This window comes from Neovison vison, chromosome 7, assembly GCF_020171115.1.
Source record: "Neovison vison isolate M4711 chromosome 7, ASM_NN_V1, whole genome shotgun sequence".
NCBI classification, from domain to species: domain Eukaryota; kingdom Metazoa; phylum Chordata; class Mammalia; order Carnivora; family Mustelidae; genus Neogale; species Neogale vison.
Window position 1 is genome coordinate 43,508,148 of NC_058097.1, and position 18,811 is coordinate 43,526,958.

Sequence of the window (18,811 nt, forward strand, 5' to 3'; positions counted from 1 at the left end):
TTTTGTCATTCTCCTTTAACATTTAGTCCTATGAAACTACTTTTTTCCTTCTTTATTTTTCCTGGATTTTTTAAAAAAGAAAGCTTTATTTATTTGACACTTAGAGAGATAGCAAGAGAGGGAATACAAGCAGGGGAATTGGGAGAGGGAGACGCAGGCTTCCTGCTGATTAGGGAGCCTGATGTGGGGCTTCATCCCAGAACCCTGGGATCATGACCTGAGATGAAGGCAGACACTTAATGACTGAGCCACCCAGGTGCCCCTCTCCTGGATTTTTGAGTCATAATTGTTGATAACTCCATTCTGGGACTATAAAGGAATTTACCCATATAGTGCTAATAAAGTTTCTTTTTTTAAAAATATTTTTTACATTTAGGTATCTTGATTTGTTGGGAGTTCATCTCATATTAAACTGCCAAGGATAAATCTACTTAATTTTCTTTCCCATAAATTTTATCCAACTGTGCAAATAGTAATTATTAAAAATTCTTTCCCAAAATGATTCTAGCAGAATGGTTACTGCAAAGAAAGGTGGTTAGGGAAAAACTAAGGAATGTTCTGTCATCTCTAAGGTAGACTAGAGAAGACACTATCCAAATTCACAAACATACCAATGGAAAGGGGTTCAAGAAACATACCTGCTCTGAAAAACAATCTGAGGGGTCTGAAGTGGCGGGGGGGGTGGGAGGTTGGGGTACCAGGTGGTGGGTATTATGGAGGGCACGGCTTGCATGGAGCACTGGGTGTGGTGAAAAAATAATGAATACTGTTTTTCTAAAAATAAATAAATTGGGAAAAAAAAAAAAAAGAAACATACCTGCGGCATTCAGGGAGATCCAGGAATTCACAATGGAGACAGAAGCACCCGATATGCACACAGATACTAAACTCAACACAGAAGTTAAGGTGAAAGGAAAAAGGAAAGCCCCACATTTACTGTATATGGATGTCCAAAAAGTTATTTTTCTCAATATATTCATCACCTTAAAAAAATAGCATGAATGAAAATGGCTGGTTTATTACAAAGTAATTTAACAAAAAAATTTCATTTTTACCATGTGAGTTGAGAAATTCCACAGAAGACAATAATTTTGGAGGGAATTACTGTTCCCTAATACTATTTAGTTACTGTTAAAGAACTGAATTATAAATGTGCTAAATACATGAATATAAGCTCAAAATTCTTTAACTTATGTAATACTAAAAGCTACCAAGAAGATACCCTTAGAGTAAATTAAGTACTGAACTGATAAAGGTACATCTTCATCATTGCTATCTTTCAGTTTTGTGTAAACTACAGAATTATCACCCATCCATATCAGAGTTTAAACGTTCTTGGTAAATATCATATGACTACTGTGTTAGTTTTTTTCTATGTATGTTCATGAGTGAAATTATTTTGGGATTTGTTTTTCAAGGGCTACTCCACATCTAATTTTATTATCAGAATATTGTTCATCTTTTAGCATCTACTCAGAATTTTTCCAAAGGATCTTCTGTCTTTCAGGGGGTAGCCTGTACAATTATCTGTACAATGTTCCTACATGATTTTTGAAGATTATTAAAGATTTTTTTTCCAATTACTAAGTTTTTTTGGCCCCTTTCAGTTACTCTTGAAATTTAATCATTTAAAGTGTTTTCCTAGAAAACAAACCATACTCTATTTAAAAGTTGGGTCTCTTAAGGTTTATATATATTTATATGACCATGAAAAATATCCTCTAAAACATATACCAGAATTCTCCTTTCTTATAATGTGAAGGCATTGCCAAAGCCTAGTAATAATAGTTTTCTTCAAAGAAACATTTTAACTTAAAATTTAAAAAAAACCCCTACTTTTTATTATTCTTTATTCTATGATTTTTGCTTTATTTTCATCAAAACTTTCCATTAATTCAAATTACCATTGGGGCACTAGTTTGTTTACCTCAGTAATCATTATTTGACAAATATTTGGACTCCACAACATGACAGGCACTGTCATAAGTGCCGGAGATATAGTGGTGACAAGGAGTAAACTGCCCTTAATTGTTTCAGTTACATACACAGAGTAATTGCCATTGAGAACTGCCATGATCATGTTCATAGGATTTGATATATGAGATTCATTATCATTCACAACTAAATAGCCTGTAATTTCACTTTTGATTTGCTTATTACTTTGATAATTATTTATATATATAGTAATCCATTTCCAAGAGGTTGGAATTCATTTGGCCATTTTCTAATTTCTAAATGTTAATTGTGGTGATAAAATGAATAGGACATTTGGCTTTAGAAATTTGTTAGAGACAGATCACTTCCAAATGCCTTTATTTTTATTTATTTGTTTGTCAGATAGAGAGTGCACAAGCAGGCAGAGAGGCAGGCAGAGAGAGAGGGGGAAGCAGGCTCCCTGCTGAGCAAGGAGCCCGATGCAGGACTTGATCCCAGGACCCTGGGATCATGACCTGAGCCGAAGATAGCAGCTTAACCAACTGAGCCACCCAGGCGTCCCCTAAATGCCTTTAAAAACAAAACAAAAAACATTTCTGAGCATTCAACAACCCCACTTTTATTAAAACAGTAAGGCTTTCTTTATAGTATGGATTTTTTGGTGCAGCAAACGAATACTGATTCAAAGCTTTCATCCCTTCATTCTGTTTTACTGGTTTTTCTTCAGAATTATCCTACTGTTCCATAAGACATATATCTTATTGGCATATTTGTTTATATTCATTATACTGTCAAGGTCTTTCTCATAGAAATGGTCCAATACTAAAATTAATGATGGCCATGATGTCATTTAAGTAGTCAAGCTCATTTAACCCTTATAATCAAATAAATAAGCAAACAGACACAGATTTGAGTTACTTTCCAAAAAATACAGATAAGATTTGTTGGAACTAAGGCATACCAAAGAAGGTGAATGACATAGTCAAGGCTTTCCAAGATTAATTACATAACAGAAATTCACCTTTGGTATAATTTTATGGAAGTGTAACAAGATTTAAATAGTGATGGAAGGGTGCTCTATGTGAGTTAGATTTAAATTCTATGCAGAATAATATCAATGATGTGGAGAATGTTTTAAAAATGATTCAGAAGAGATTCACAGTGTTATCTTATTCATAGGGTTTTACTCTGATATTCCAAATGGAAAACCATCCAGTAAATGCTTTCCTGTATTAATGCAGATTGCATTATGAATTCTCTGCTGTTGAGTGTGTTGTGTACTCTGACAGAGTTTTTCAGTATTACTTACACTTGTGGGGTTTCTCAAAAGAAGCAATTATTGGACATCAAGTAATGAGTCATGAATACTTTCTTATATTTTTATATCATTAAGATTTTATAAGAGTGAAATAAAGTGAGAGCTTGGAGAAAATGATGTCTCAAAATTTTTATATTCATAGGATTTCTCAAAAGTGTAAATATCCTGGTGTTGAGCAAAGTCTGAGTCCTGACTAAAGGTGTTCCCATAGTCTTTCCATTGATAGAGATTATCACCATTGTGAATTTTCTGTTTAGTAAAATATGGATGGTGACCAAAGATCTGTTTACTTTCCTTACATTCATAGGATTCTGTGTCAGTATGAATTTTCTTATGTCTTGTAAGTTGCGAACCCCAGATAAAAGATTTCCCACATTCTTTACATACATAAGGTTCCTCACCAGTATGTATTCTCTGATGTCGAGTAAGTTGTGAACCCCAGAGAAAGGCTTTTCCACATTCTTCACATTCATATGGTCTCTTTCCAGTATGGATTTTCTGATGTCGATTAAGTTCTGAGCCACGAAAAAAGGTCTTTCCACATTCCTTACATTCATAGTTTCTCTCACCAGTATGAATTTTTTGATGTCGATTAAACTCTGAGCCATGAAGGAAGGTCTTTCTACATTCCTTACATTCATAGAGTTTCCTCTCATTATGAATTTTCTCATGTTGAGCAAGATACGAGGCCCAAATAAATGTCTTCCCACATTGCTTACATTCATAAGGTTTCCTACCAGTATGAATTCGTTGATGTCGAGCAAGGTGTGAACTCCAGATATAGGCTTTTCCACATTTCTCACATTCATAGGGTTTCCTGCCTACATGAACATTCTGATGTTGAGCAAGATTTGAACCACGAATAAAGGCTTTTCCACATTCCTTACATTCATGAGATTTCTCACTAGTATGAGTTCTCTGATGTTGAGTCAGGTGTGAGCCACGAGTAAAAGCTTTTCCACATTCCTTACATTCATAAGGCTTTTCACCAGTGTGAATTCTCTGATGTTTAGTAAGATGTGATCGCTGACTAAAGGCCTTCCTACATTCATTACATTCATAGGGTTTTTCACCAGTATGAATTCTCTGATGTCGTGTAAGATCTGAGCCACAACTAAAGGCCTTCCCACATTGCTTACATTCATAAGACTTCTCGCCAGTATGAATACGCTTATGGACACTAAGTTGAGAATGAAATCTGAAGGCCTTCCCACATTCCTTACACTTAAAAGGTTTTTCACCAGTATGAATCCTCCTATGACCAGTAAGACTTGAACGCAAACTAAACGCCTTCCCACATTCTTTACATTCATATGTCTTCTTAGCAGCATGAACTGTCTGATATTGAGTAGGTTCTGAGTCAGAAAGAAAGGTTTTCTCATATTCTTCACAAAATTTCTCCCTAGTTTGAATTACTTGATGTTGAGTACAGTCTGAGCCAGAAGGAAAGGCTTTCCCACATTCTTTAAATTCATTCAGTTTCTTTCCTGTATTCTGTTTGTGATGTATGTTAAAAGCTGTGTGATGGTTAAAAGTGGCCATTTTTTCATTGGTGAGTATAACCTGCTTTAAACATTCTTCCTGATTTTCCTGTTGTGTTTCAGACTGATCTTTGCTTTCCCAATCACCCCTAAAACATAAATATTCAAGGCTGTATTTTTTACAAATTTCCAATTGAGTCAATTCTCTCTCAAAAGTGATGTTTTTTGGTGATAACTTCTTGCTCTGACATCTGGACTGCATGTCTGAAAAACAAGAAAATAAATTCATACTGTTTTACTATTCAAAAACAAACAAAATGTCCAATGTAGATATAAAAAGTAATCGTAGGGGTGCCTGGGTGGCTCAGTGGGTTAAGCCTCTGCCTTCGGCTCAGGTCATGATCTCAGGGTCCTGGGATAGAGCCCTGCATTGTGCTCTCTGCTCAGCAGGGACCCTGCTCCCCCCCCCCTGCCTGCATCTCTGCCTACTTGTTATTGCTGTCAAATAAATAAATAAAATTTGAAAAAAGAAGAAAAAGAAAAAGTAAATCCTAAAAGACATAAGGCACACAAGTGAATGACTTAACAAATTCTCAAATTCTGGGCAATATGAAAAAAGGGCAAAAAATAAATAGAAATTTAAGAGAACTAATAAAAGTTGAGGTTATTAGATATATAAAAGCTTTGTTTTACTGAAATTCATCTGAGTAGTTAAATTAAAAGCATGATTATTAAAGTACTACCCAGTCATGAAATGCCAATGTAAAGATAAGACTGTTTCACTCAGTATGGTAAATCAACCCTTAGCATATGTTAGGCATTAAGAAAATAATTCTGTAGGGGCACATGGGTGACTCAGTGGGTTAAATCCTCTGTCTTCAGCTCAGGTCATGATCCCAGGGTTCTGGGATCGAGCCCCACATCGGGCTGTCTGCTCAGTGGGAAGCCTGCTTCCCTTCCTCTCTCTCTGCCTGCCTCTCTGCCTACTTGTGATCTCTGTCTGTCAAATAAATTAAAAAAAAATCTTTATAAAAAAAAAAGAAAGAAAATAACTCTGTAAAAAATACATTACAAGACCAAAAAAAAAAAGAAAGAAAGAAAGAAAAAAGAAAAGAAAGAAAGAAATGGGGAGAATTTAGGATAGAATAAAGGATCTTACAAAAACCAGGTACTGGGAGGCACAATTGGGATCATTTAATCATATGATTAATGTCACTTCCATCTTTACTGAAATGAGTACATATACTGCTTCCATATTACTTTCTGTACAGATAGAAGGAAATAAAAGTATATCTAAACTAACTCAAAGACAAATATGCAGAAATGTAATCATGCCTACTTAATCATTTTTCAATTTGCCTTTGTACAAGCAAAGACTTCACCCTGCTCATTTCCTCCACAGTGCATAGCCAAGTTCAACTTTCTGTCACATGACTCCACCAAGTTGCTTTTGTCTTCTTAAGAATAGCTGTATTGTTCATCCATTCTGCTTTATGCTTTCAAGCCCTTCCCTAGGTCTCTTCTTCCTTTGCTGTCTATGAAAAGCCACTGAAAATATTATAAAGTATCTACAAATTTTCAAGTACTTTGGAAGATATTATGATGAATGTTTTATATAATTCTGAGCTTAAAAACAGTAATGTTGGGAAACAGAATATCAGTCTAGTATGTGGGAAGTAATCTAGTCTAGAATTAACAGAGAGTAGGAACTCAGTAACAAAGGTATGTTGCATTTAGGTTAAAGGACATAATTATGGGTGATAGTTCAAAAAAGAAAATGGTTTGAGGAGTTGCCAAGGGCAAAGAGTCTGGCATGAGCTGGGAACAAGCAGGACCACTCTGTGACTCTTTTTTAAAAAAGATTTATTTATTTATTTATTTGACAGAGAGAGAGAGAGAGAGAGAGAGATCGTAAGTAGGCAGAGAGGCAGGCAGGGTGGGGGCGGGGGCGGGAAGCAGAGTCCCCACTGAGCAGAGAACCTGATGTGGGGCTCAATCCCAGGACCCTGGGATCACAACCTGAGCTGAAGGCAGAGGCTTAATCCACTGAGCCACCCAGGTGCCCCTGTGACTCATTTTTTATATGTGCCAGATCTGATGAAATTGTCAGATTTCATCTGTGGTTATTTTATAAATTCTCTACCAAATCTGTATTGGATATCAAATTTACTGGTAAAATATTTTAGATGAACAAAACAAGAAAATACTACAACTACTATTATTTGAACATACTGAAGGGCTCAGCCAATTTTTACTATTCGTATTGTACTGATACTAGCATTTGGCTTAGAGATTGACAGACCTTATCTTAGGGGCTGAGAAGATAGAGATTAGTAACCAGGGTCTGTCAACAGGGCAGTCCTAAACATTCATCATGTTTAGATACAATGGAAGGGCTATAATCATGGAATATGGGTAAAACAGAGGTAGACCTATACAGGAACTATAGCTCAGTTTCAAACCATCTCAGTGACTCAGGAGGGTGATGGATTGAGAAAGCAAGCAAAATGTTCATGCCTTCAGGTACCTGATAGAAGCAAATAATCCTCTATGAAGGAAGGTACTTTAGGCAATAGTTTAACCACAACGTTTTGCAAACGCTATCTGGCACAAAATTAAATAAATAACCAGATAATATGAATGCAAACAGACATAATATACATATATGTATAATATAGTGTATATTACATATAATATAAAATATATATATAATATTTTTAATCTTTATAATTTAGTGATTTCCAAAATGTTCTATAAATGGATTCATTTAGCATGTGACCTTTGGCATTTTTCATTCAGCACAATATCCTGGAGATTCATTCCAGTTGTTTCAGGTATTGATAGCTCAGAAAAAGAATGATTTTAAAACAAATATAACCTCTGGAATTTAAAAACATGATTCCAATAAGGAAATAAAATTTATTTTCTTTCCTTGATATTTCAAATTAAAAAACAACAACAACAACAAAAAACTCCTAAATAAACAATTAGCAAGTACTGTGGGGGGGGGGAAGCTCCAAGAGTATGTTATTTCAATCTGAGTCCTGCCCATAATAGAAAATTCATCAATTAGTCTCAACTTGCCAAATATGTGCCTTGTTGCCTTGTTTCCTCTTGACAGCCAGGACTTGTCTTTTATGACATTGCACTCTCTTTGTTGTCCTCCATTAGCCTTCAACTCTCTTCTGCCACTCACTATTCACTGTAACCAGAAGCCACTTTCACCTATTATCCTGATTTTTTTTTTAAAGATTTTATTTATTTATTTGACAGAGATCACAAGCAGGCAGAGAGGCAGGCAGAGAGAGAGGGGGAAGCAGGCTCCCCTCAGCAGAGAGCCCAATACAGGGCTTGATTCCAGGACCCTGGGATCATGACCTGAGCCAAAGGCAGAGGCTTAACCCACTGAGTGACTCAGGTGCCCCTATTATCCTGATTTTCAATTAAGCAGCCTATCAGGCCCTCTCTTAATGTAGAGCCTATTTTTCCAAAATTTATGGGCATGTTCCAGTCACAGAAGAGAATACAATTTTCTTAATAGATTATTTACTCTTTGTTAACCCTTCTGATCCCAAAATGAAATTGGAAAATCAATAAATGTTGGTTAAAAGAACAAATTACTGAGTGCAGGAAATGCAGAAGCAAGGAGAATTTAGGCAAAATAAGAAAATTTTAAGATATAGTAGGTAAGATAAAAACAGGGTCAAATATTTTTTGGGGGGAAATTTATAAATATCTAAATGAAATTTACAAATATCTAAATAAAAAAAGAGAGAAAGAAACTGTGTCAAAGCATTGATAAATTGACTACTGGAAAAAAAGAATGACACTTACCTTTTTATAACATGAGGGAAAGAAACTGAAGAGCACTGAATTGGAGTGGTATTTGGAGGTGAAGAGAAGGGCCCTTTGGAAATGCATGGTGAAGAGTTCTTTGACTCTAGGTCTAGAGTCAAAAGGTCTCAGACTGTTATCCACAGGTTTTTATCTCTTGAGGAGACTCAAGGCCAATATTTCAGAGATGCTGCTGCCTCACTAAACATCTGGGCTCTTATCTACAGTGATGGTTTCCCTGTGACAGCTCAGCCCTCACTCACCTGGGCAAGGTCCTCCTGTCTCATCCTGAGAAACCATCCAGGGCTCTTTCCCCTTCTCCAGTAAAGAGAACACATCTGACTGATAAATGCAAAGTCCTGATCAGAGATAAGAAATAGGAAATAACCATGTGGTAAAGATTTCAAAATCTGCATCTAGTCCCTCAGTTACGAAGGAAGAGAGACAATTATAGGAACAGCAAGAAAAAGGTATAAAGTATTTCTAAAGGATAGAGAAGACGGAGGTTCCCAAACTTACCAAGCATAAACCATTTTCCCAGAAGGAAATCAGAAATTCCCTTAGATCCTTGAAAGACAATTAAAAAATTCACAATGTAGAAATCAGAAATTTCTGGGGTCAGGTTCTGAATCTTACCCAGTGAGATCATGTTACTGTAGTTCTCCAACATCACATCTCTGTACAAATGTCTCTGTTCCAAGTCCAGACACTCCCACTCCTCCTGAGAGAAGTCTACAGCCACATCCCTGAACATCATCAACTGCTGAAACAAACAACACAAGCATCATGGTGAAATATTAAAATCTTTTAGATACAAGGGGGAAGAAATGAGAAGGGCACTGTAGGAAGTATACTCACTGAGCAAAAACTGAAGTTGGCTGCCTGTCGTATGGGGGAAATGACATGGAAATTAGTGTGACTGAAGCTGAGTGCCTATATACTCTTACAGTCTTCAGTTGTTCAGTCACAATGTCCTTATGACCTTCCAGTGACAAGCACCAGACAACAGGATGGCAGTCCAGAATTAAGAGTTCTTTGTTGATACCGCTGGGATGCCATGCCAGGCTTACATGACTAACTCTAGATTTATTATGTGATAAATGCTTCTCCCCTTAGGCTACTTTTAGTTGAATTTTCTGTTAGCTGAAGTTGAAAAGATTCTTAGAAGACACACTTCTTAACTGAATACCATTTTCTGTGGGACTGTATAAAATCACTGGGTTCTAGGATAAGTAGCTGACAATCAGCACATGTCTTGTTTATGATATTAATCTCGCTAGGGGCGCCTGGGTGCTCAGTGGGTTAAGCCTCTGCATTTGGCTTGGGTCGTGATGTCAGGGTCTTGGATCGAGCCCTGCACTGGACTCTCTGCTCATTGGGGGGCCTGCTTCCCCCTCTCTCTTTGCCTGCCTCTCTGCCTGCTTGTGATCTCTCTCTGTCAAATAAATAAATAATATTAATCTCTCATATTTATTTGGCAAGATCCCAGATCTCTCTGAACTTAACCTTTCATCAATCCTCTATTTAAAAGCACGATAAAGTGCCAATGAATAAAATGAATACCAACCAACACCAACTCTCACCTCTACTGATTGAAACACTCCATCCTACAGAATAAATAGAAGTTTTCATGTAGTGTATCCCTTTGAACCACTCAGTTCCACCTTGTTAAGCCACAGGTTTGAAAAGATAGTCTCTACTATTTCTTTTAAGGGAAAGCATTTCTCCTCATTCAGTGCTCTGCCAAAGTATTGGGACATGGGAGGTGCTGAATGCCATGCTGGAGAGAAGAGGGACACCTAGGGATGGCAGTGGACTGTTTCACAAATATCACTTACCACGATGAATAGTGACTCAAGTAAGCAGCTTAAGGATAAAAAAGAAAAGTATTCATCCAATGTGATATAAATGATTTTAATTTTGGCGAGAGGCAATTCCAACTCACATGGGCCATGATGACTTAAAATTCCAAGAATCGATCAGTCTTCTAGACTCCTCTCCTGGTGAAGTAGAGTCCTGAGAAAGCAGAGCTAGAAGGAAGGAATCATGAGAGGTCACATTTTCCTCAGAGCTTTCAAATGGACTAAGAATGCCATTTTCTCCCTGAATAAAGGTCAAAGTGAGTCTACAGAAATCCTGGCCCAAACCAAAACCCAAGTGACTCTCATTCTCTCTCCCTCTTTTTCAGTTCTAAGTAACCACTATTTCACTTTCTGTCTCTATAGATTTCCCTATTCTGGACTTTCATATGAATGGAATCATACAATATGTGAACTTACTGTGACTAGCGTCTCTCATTTAGCATAAATGAAGGTATTGGCTTTTGTCAGATGCTTTTTCTGTATCTATTAAAATAACCATGGGATATTTGTTTTTTATTCTATTGATATGATATATCCTATTAATTGATTTTTGGATGTTCAGACAATCTTACATTCCTGGGATGTATTCCACTTGGTCATGCTGTATAATTCATTTCCTATGTTGCTGGATTTGGCTTACTAATATTTTGTTGAGATTTATTGCACTCAAATTCTTTTTTTTTTTAAGATTTTATTTATTTGACAGAGATCACAAGTAGGCAGAGAGGCAGGCAGAGAGAGAGAGGGGGAAGCAGGCTACCTGCCAAGCAGAGAGCCAGATGCGGGGCTCAATCCCAGGACCCTGGGGTCATGACCTGAGCTGAAGGCAGAGGCTTTAACCCACTGAGCCACCCAGGTGCCCCTGCACTCAAATTCTTATGAGCCATGCTTTGTCTGGTTTTGGTATCTGGGTAATACCAGCCTCATCAATAAGTTAGGATCCTAGCTGTATTCTCTAAAAATAAAACTAAAAAATAAAAAAATAAAAAATAAAAAGTGAACTCAATAACCCAACATGGGACTCAAACTCTCACAACCCCAAGATCAAGAGTCACATGCTCTTCCCACTGTGCCAGCTAAGCACCGCTGGCTATATTCTTTAACTGCAGCAGAGAAGACACTGGGGAACTCAGAACTGATAGTAGGAGTCCTTCTGAACCAGGTTATGTTCTGAACTACAAAGAAAACCTGGCTGTTCAAAGGAACCATATTTTATTTATTTATTTTTCATTTAAATTTTAGGAGTTAACATACAAGGCAATATTGGCTTCTGGAATAGAAGTCAGTGATTCATCACTTATATACAATACCCAGTGCTCATCATAACAAGTGCCTTCCTTAATACCCATCACCCATCTTGCCCATCCCTCCCCCACCTCCCTCTGTCAACCCTTAGTTTGTTCTCTATCATTGTTTTTTTTTTAAGAATTTATTTATTTATTGGACAGAGAGAGATCACAAGTAGGCAGAGAGGCAGGCAGAGCAAGAGAGAGAAGGAAGCAGGCTCCCTGCTGAGCAGAGAGCCCGATGCGGGGCTCGATCCCAGGACCCTGAGATCATGACCTGAGCCGAAGGCGGCAGCCCAACCCACTGAGCCACCCAGGCGCCCCTCTATCATTAAGTTTTTTATAGCTTGTTTTACTCTCCCCTTTTTTTCATTTCCCCTTCCCATATATTCATCTTTCTTTCTTTCTTAAATTCTACCTATAAGTGAAATTATATAGTATTTGTCTTTCTCTGACTTATTTCACTTAACGTAATACACTCTAGCTCCATCCATGTTGTTGCAAATGGAAGATTTCATGCTTTATGATGGCTGAGTAATATTCCTTTGTATATATAAACACATCACATCTTCTTTATCCATTCATTGGGTGATGGACATTTGGCATCTCTCCATAGTTTGGCTATTACTGATAATGCTGTTTGAATCTGTATTTCTGTATCCTTTGGATAAATACCTAGTATTGCAATCGCTGGGTCACAGGAGTTCTGTTTAAACTTTTTGAGGAACCTCCATATTGTCTTCCACAATGGCTGCACCAGTTTGCATTCTCACAAACAGGGCAAGAGGGTTCCCCTTTCTCTGTAGAGAAACTGTATTTTATTATTTTTTAATTTTTTAAAAGATTTTATTTATTTGACAGAGAGAGACTCAGCAAAAGAGGGAACATAAGCAAGGGGAGTGGGAGACAGAGAAGCAGGCTTCCTGCTGAGCAGGGACCCCCCCCCCAATGCAGGGCTCAATCTCAAGACCCTAGGATCTGACCTGAGCCAAAGGCAGAGGCTTAACAACTGAGCCACCCAGGTGCCCCAGAGAACTCTATTTTAAGGAAATTGTTTTTTATTGTAGTTACAGAGGAGGAACTCTTGAGCAGAAGAAACTAAAAACTACCTTTTCACAAGGAAACCACCAGTGATAGCTATTCTGAGATAATCTATCACCTTCCAAAAAAAATAACAAAATTAGAACCATTGTGTCCCAAGATATTGTTAGATATGTTTGAAAAGAGGCCAAAATACCCCTATGTATGAAGAAAACTGTCTAAAAGACATCAGAGAAGATTAAAATTATTATCCAACATTCCAGTACGAGTAAAAAAATAATTTATGATATAATCACAGCAAGACTACACGCACAAATGTTGTAATGATTTCAGGAATGGGGAAGAAGTGAGGGAGAGACTATAAGTGAGAGTTCGTTAAATACAAAAGTGAAAGAGGACCTAGGCAGAATCACCTTAGAAATGAAGAACAAATAAGCACAAGGTACGACAAATACCACAGAAAGTGCATGGACAAAGAATACAGAAACTACCCTTTTACGAAGATGGCGCCAAAAAAAGGGGGGGGGCAGGGGCTTCCTTCCTTCACCTGCCCCTCCCAAAGCCAAAGCCAAAGCAAAGGCTTTGAAGGCCGAGAAAGTGGTGCTGAAAGGCGTCCACAGTCACACAAAAAAAGATCCACACATCACCTACGTTCCCACAACCCCAAACTCTGCATCTTGGAAGGCAGCCCAAATACCCTCGAAAAAGTGCCCCCAGGAAAAACAAGCTTGATCACTATGCCATCATCAAGTTCCCCCTGACTACTGAGTCAGCTATGAAGAAAATAGAAGACAACAACATGCTTGTGTTTATTTTGGATGTCAAGGCCAACAAGCACCGGATCAAACAGGCTATGAAGAAGCTCTATGACATTGATGTGGCCAAGGTCAATATCTTGATCAGGCCTGATGGAGAGAAGAACGCATATATTTGACTGGCCCCTGACTATGATGCCTTGGATGTTGCCAACAAAATTGGGATCATCTAAACTGAGTCTAGCTGGCTAAATCTAAATATAGTTTTTTTTTCATCATAAAAAAAGAATACAGAAACTAGTGAGCAGAACAAAATTAAAAAAAGAAAGAGATGACAATTATTGGAAGAAAACCATGAAAGTCAGAGATAATCCAACTTACAAATAAGCAGACCCCATGAAAGTTAGAGATAATCCAACCTACAAATAAGCAGACCCAAATCAAGGAAGAGAATATTAAAAACTACCCTATGACCCTGCAATTGCACTCCTGGGTATTTACCCCAAAGATACAGATGTCGTGAAAAGAAGGGCCATCTGTACCCCAATGTTTATAGCAGCAATGGCCACAGTCGCCAAACTATGGAAAGAACCAAGATGCCCTTCAATGGATGAATGGATAAGGAAGATGTGGTCCATATACACTATGGAATATTATGCCTCCATCAGAAAGGATGAATACCCAACTTTTGTAGCAACATGGACGGGACTGGAAGAGATTATGCTGAGTGAAATAAGTCAAGCAGAGAGAGTCAATTATCATATGGTTTCACTTATTTGTGGAGCATAACAAATAGCATGGAGGACAAGGGGCGTTAGAGAGGAGTAGGGAATTTGGGTAAATTGGAAGGGGAGGTGAACCATGAGAGACTATGGACTCTGAAAAACAATCTGAGGGGTTTGAAGTGGCGGGGGGGGTGGGAGGTTGGGGTACCAGGTGGTGGGTATTATAGAGGGCACGGATTGCATGGAGCACTGGGTGTGGTGAAAAAATAATGAATAATGTTTTTCTGAAAATAAATAAATTGGAAAAAAAAAGAATAATTTCCTGAGATAAAGCATGAATTTACACAATGAAAGACATAGTATACTGCAGGGAAAAATGATTCAGAACTGAGTGCAAAAAATTTTAGTCTAAAACCCATGGGAAATCAAGATAAAAATAACAAGTTACTTATGAGAAAAAGGAAATTTAGTTGTTAACACTTCTCCACTGCTAAATTCAGAGCCCCAAATAGTGAGGTAGTTTCTCAAGTATACCTGTAGGAAAATAAATGACAGAATCGAAGATTTTATATGCAGCCAAGCTGTCCTTCAAGTATAATGGATATAAGAAGTTCTATGCTGCAACAGCTTAGGGAGTATTATTCACAAGAGTGCTTTCTAAACTACTACACGACATATTTCCACCTTAAAAGAGAGAATAGAGAAAATCTCAGAAAATTTTTGATTGTATCATCACTTGGCTGTATATCTGATAAACTTTGATAAAAAGCAAATTTTACAAATATGGGGAAAATATAAAGAGCAAATGCAAACTAACAAAAAAAAAAGCAATGGTGCCAGGGTGGTAGAGTTGGTTAAGTGTCTAACTCTTGATCTTAGCTCAGGTCTTCTCCTTAGGGTTGTGAGTTCAAGACCCCCACTGGGCTCTACACTGGGTGTGGAGCCTACTTAAAATTTTAAAAAAAGAAATTAAAAAAAGAAAAGAATTTGTTTATTTAAAAAAAAAACAAACAACAGGGGCTATGATCTTGAGCATGCTAAAGTACCAAAGCCTACAATTCACAATAAAAATAATGATGACTATCTAGAGACTCCTGGGTGGCTTAGTTGGTTAAGCATCCAACTCTTGATCTGTGCTCAGGTCATGATCTCCGATATCGAGTCCTGCATCAGGCTCTATGCTGGGCATGGAGCCTGCTTAAGGTTTGCTTTCTGCCTCTTACCTCTCCCTCCCCTTCTCTCTAAAAATAATTATAATTATAATGATGATGATGATGATGATGAATATACATCAACTAACAGTAGCAACTTTAATAAAGCAGAAGCTACAAGTTATGTAAGATAAAACTTTATTTACAGAATATTTTAATGCATTTTTGTCAAGCAAAGACAAATTAAGTGGAAAACAAATACTATTGACTTGCCATATATTAGATCACAAAGAAAAATTCATTAAATTCCAACATTAAAATATCATAATGCGGGGCACCTGGGTGGCTCAGTGGGTTAAAGCCTCTATGCCTTTGGTCCAGGTCATGATCCCAGGGTCCTGAGAGCGAGCCCTGCATCGGGCTCTCTGCTCAGCAGGGAGTCTGTTTCCCACCAACCCCCTCTCTGCCTGCCTCTCTGCCTACTTGTGATCTTTGTCTATCAAATAAAAAATATATATATCATAATGCAGTAAAACTAGAAATTACAAGCAAAGAGGGGGCCTATGTACCTGAATTCCTCAACTTTATCAATAGGGACTGAGTTCCCTTCATGTCACAGTACTCAAGACCCCTTCCATAGCACTAAGGCTAAGGCACTATACCACTATATTAGTTTTCTATCACTAAGCAACAAATTAGCATAAACACAATGGCTTCAAACAATACAAATTTATTACCTTACGCTTAGGCAGTTGGGTAAAAGTCTGAGATGTTTCTCACTGGGCTACGATCAAGATGTCAGCAGGGCTGTGTTCCTTTCTGTATGCTTTAAGGGAGAATTATTTATTTCCTTATGTTCCAGAGTCTAGAGGCCACCAACAATGGCTCCCTTCCTTCAGCCAACAATTTTGTTATCTCTGATCATTCTTCTTTGATTCTAGCTCCCTCTGACTCTAAACCCTTGGGAAAGGTTTACTGACTTTATGAATCCATTGGGCCTAACTGGATAATCTAGGATAATTTCTCCATTTCAAGGTCCTTAACTTAATCTTGTTTGCAAAGTCCTTTTTTCCCTTCATGTAAAGCAAAATATTCACAGGTTCCAGGGATCAGGACCCATCTTTGCAGAGAGATGACTTTGCCTACCCCAACGACCTTTAAAGCTTCTGTCCTTGGCTCTTCTCTTCCTGATGGATACTCAAAAATCCACCTCTTTCTATTCTATCACTTCCTCTCCAACAGTCTTGAACCCAACACAGAATAAGCATCAATATTCTCTATATCCATGTTTATGTCCATCATAAACCTTAGATTCTCTAATAATCTCTCTTTTCAGACACTGTACTCCCACCCAATCAGTTGGATGTACCCCCTTTTCAGCCCTCCCCAAATCTTGACACTTTTTAGTATGCTCTCCAGAATTCATAATTAATTAATAACAAACCCCTCTTCTATCTCCAACTTGCATTTCTTTGAATATTCCCTTCACCTTTGGGTCTAAGGGAAACCTGGCTCTCTCCAAAGGACTCTGCTGCCTTTTCAACATCTCCCTCTCCTACCCACCACAGCTTCTTGCCATTGGGTGGGGGGGGGGGCGGGGGCGGGGCATCATCCTTGTTCTTACTTTCAGACTTTTCTCTTTTTCTCCTCCTAAAAAGCTCTAGTTTGTAATTTCATGCCCTGAGATTATTCATAATACACCACACCTCACTGCTGCTGACATCTACCAAATACAGGATATTGCTCCTTGTTTTTTGAAAACCTGAGCTCACCGCTCACTCTCTGCAACACTACTACCCTCTTTTATTCTTGCAGTTGCACTACATCCACACAGATAAGCCCTTGCTTACTCATTCCTACCTGTATTTCTACTTTTCCCTCTCTTGTGACTCAGTATCACCAATATACTGCAACGTTGTCATTCCCCACCCCACCCCCACTAGCTGGTGTTCTATTTCTCTGCTCATATTTACAGAGAAATTCTTGGGATGTGTTCTCTACACTGTCCCCTATTCCTCTCCCCACATTCTATATTACCCGACTCAACCCAACTAATGGCCACCACAGAAACTGCTCTCCACACATTTACAAATAAGTGTAATTGTTACTAAACACAGTATTCTTTGTTTCTGGCTCCGCAGCTGCTGCTACCACATTTACACACACGGTCAGGCATACAGTGGAGCAGTCACAATCATGTACAAGCACAATCACACCTGAATAGTCGTGACAATCACCTACAGCTCCCCTCACCATCGGGCGCATGCAAACACACACACGTACACGCCTCCAACCCTACAGCTCCTAAGCGATTACCCCCACATCCCGCTCCCGTTACAATGTTGCACAAGCACAAACAGATCCCATCCTGATCGCGCGGGAGCGGACATACACATACACAGCTCCCTACAACCTTCTTTCCCACATCCTCTTGCTGGCAAAGTCTGAGACTCAGAAACATTAGTCCCTCACTGCTCACTGTCCTCCCCAGTGGCCTTGGCTCCTCAGGGGTCATTTCGCTTCTGAGCCTTAGACTCTCTTACCTGACCCTGCGGTCCCTACAAGAATGTTCCGCGGGCACTCGGGCGCAATGCTTCCTACGGTCCTGAAAGCGTTGGTGCGCGGACAGGAAGCTGCCTTGGCTATGGTGGACATTGAAAAATGTAGTCAGTGCCTGGACAGCCTTTCAGAGCCCAGAGCCGACAATCTCAATTCACAGGCCTTGGCTTCGGCAACGACCGTCGCCCTCATAACTGCTCACATCCGGGGCAGAGGGCTTCCATGAGTTCCAGGCCGCGTTTAGAACGCAAAACTCCACCAAGGCCTCCACGCCGCTCCTCCACAAATTTGTGTCTAAGTGTGGGAACATGGACAATAAACCAATGCGGCCTTTACCGGAAGTAGCCTTGGACGCGATGGCCCCTGGGAAATGTAGTTTAGAGTCCTGGAACTACCTCAAAGGAAGGGTTAATCCTTCCCGGCTTGGGTTCGCGTTCTGGGCATCTGACTGATACGGCGTGACAGAAAGGTCCTGTTAGTGCCAAGCGACCTGCAAGTCCTTACCATTCCCCCGTCTAAGCCTTGGCCTGGCCTGGCGGATCTCTCTTATCCCACAAGCATCGACCTGGGGGTGGGATGAAGGGGCCGGATCCCAGGAGGGTCCCTTCTCTGCGAAGCCTTGGGAGCTCCTTTAACCGAGGTGTAGTATCCCTTACATCTTCAAACAAATCCTTTCCTTATTCTTATCTTCCAATTACCATTAAAGAGTTTAGTTTAAATTAATATTCAAGCTTACATTAGTGTTTTGCAAATGTTGTTCATGTCTCCCCACATTCTATATTTTTTTTCCCTGAAGTTAATACTTGCCAGCTTTTAATATTTGCTTCCTTTTCCCTCATCCTTTAGATGGACAGTATGTCTAAA

General features: G+C 38.8%; 1 protein-coding gene and 1 pseudogene across 6 annotated transcripts; one reads left to right on the forward strand and one right to left on the reverse strand.

Annotated features, from left to right (window-relative positions):
• Positions 1–2,506: 2,506 nt before the first annotated feature.
• Positions 2,507–18,246, reverse strand: ZNF790 (zinc finger protein 790). Of its 6 annotated transcripts, XM_044256477.1 has the most exons (6): positions 17,932–18,246; positions 16,126–16,214; positions 10,514–10,598; positions 9,205–9,331; positions 8,832–8,927; positions 2,507–4,998 (listed from the first exon to the last, which is right to left on the reverse strand). In XM_044256477.1, exons 3-6 carry the CDS (start codon positions 10,520–10,522, stop codon positions 3,332–3,334), a joined length of 1,899 nt encoding a protein of 632 aa, XP_044112412.1. In that variant the 5' UTR covers positions 10,523–10,598; positions 16,126–16,214; positions 17,932–18,246; the 3' UTR covers positions 2,507–3,331. The 6 variants fall into 6 exon arrangements, with proteins under 6 accessions (XP_044112412.1, XP_044112415.1, XP_044112411.1 ...); XM_044256480.1 differs by lacking the exon at positions 16,126–16,214 and having other exon boundaries at positions 9,205–9,328; XM_044256476.1 differs by lacking the exon at positions 16,126–16,214.
• On the forward strand, positions 13,307–13,763 carry LOC122911618 (annotated as a pseudogene).
• Positions 18,247–18,811: the final 565 nt, after the last annotated feature.

Bases quoted from the DNA above. Each gene is read 5' to 3' on its own strand.
- ZNF790 (XM_044256476.1), bottom strand. The intron at 8,928-9,204 runs GTAAGATTCAGA...ATCTCTGATCAG, and splicing joins CAGTAACATGATCTCACTGG to GACTTTGCATTTATCAGTCA. The intron at 4,999-8,831 runs GTGAGTGAGGGC...CTTGTTTTTCAG, and splicing joins GACAGGAGGACCTTGCCCAG to ACATGCAGTCCAGATGTCAG.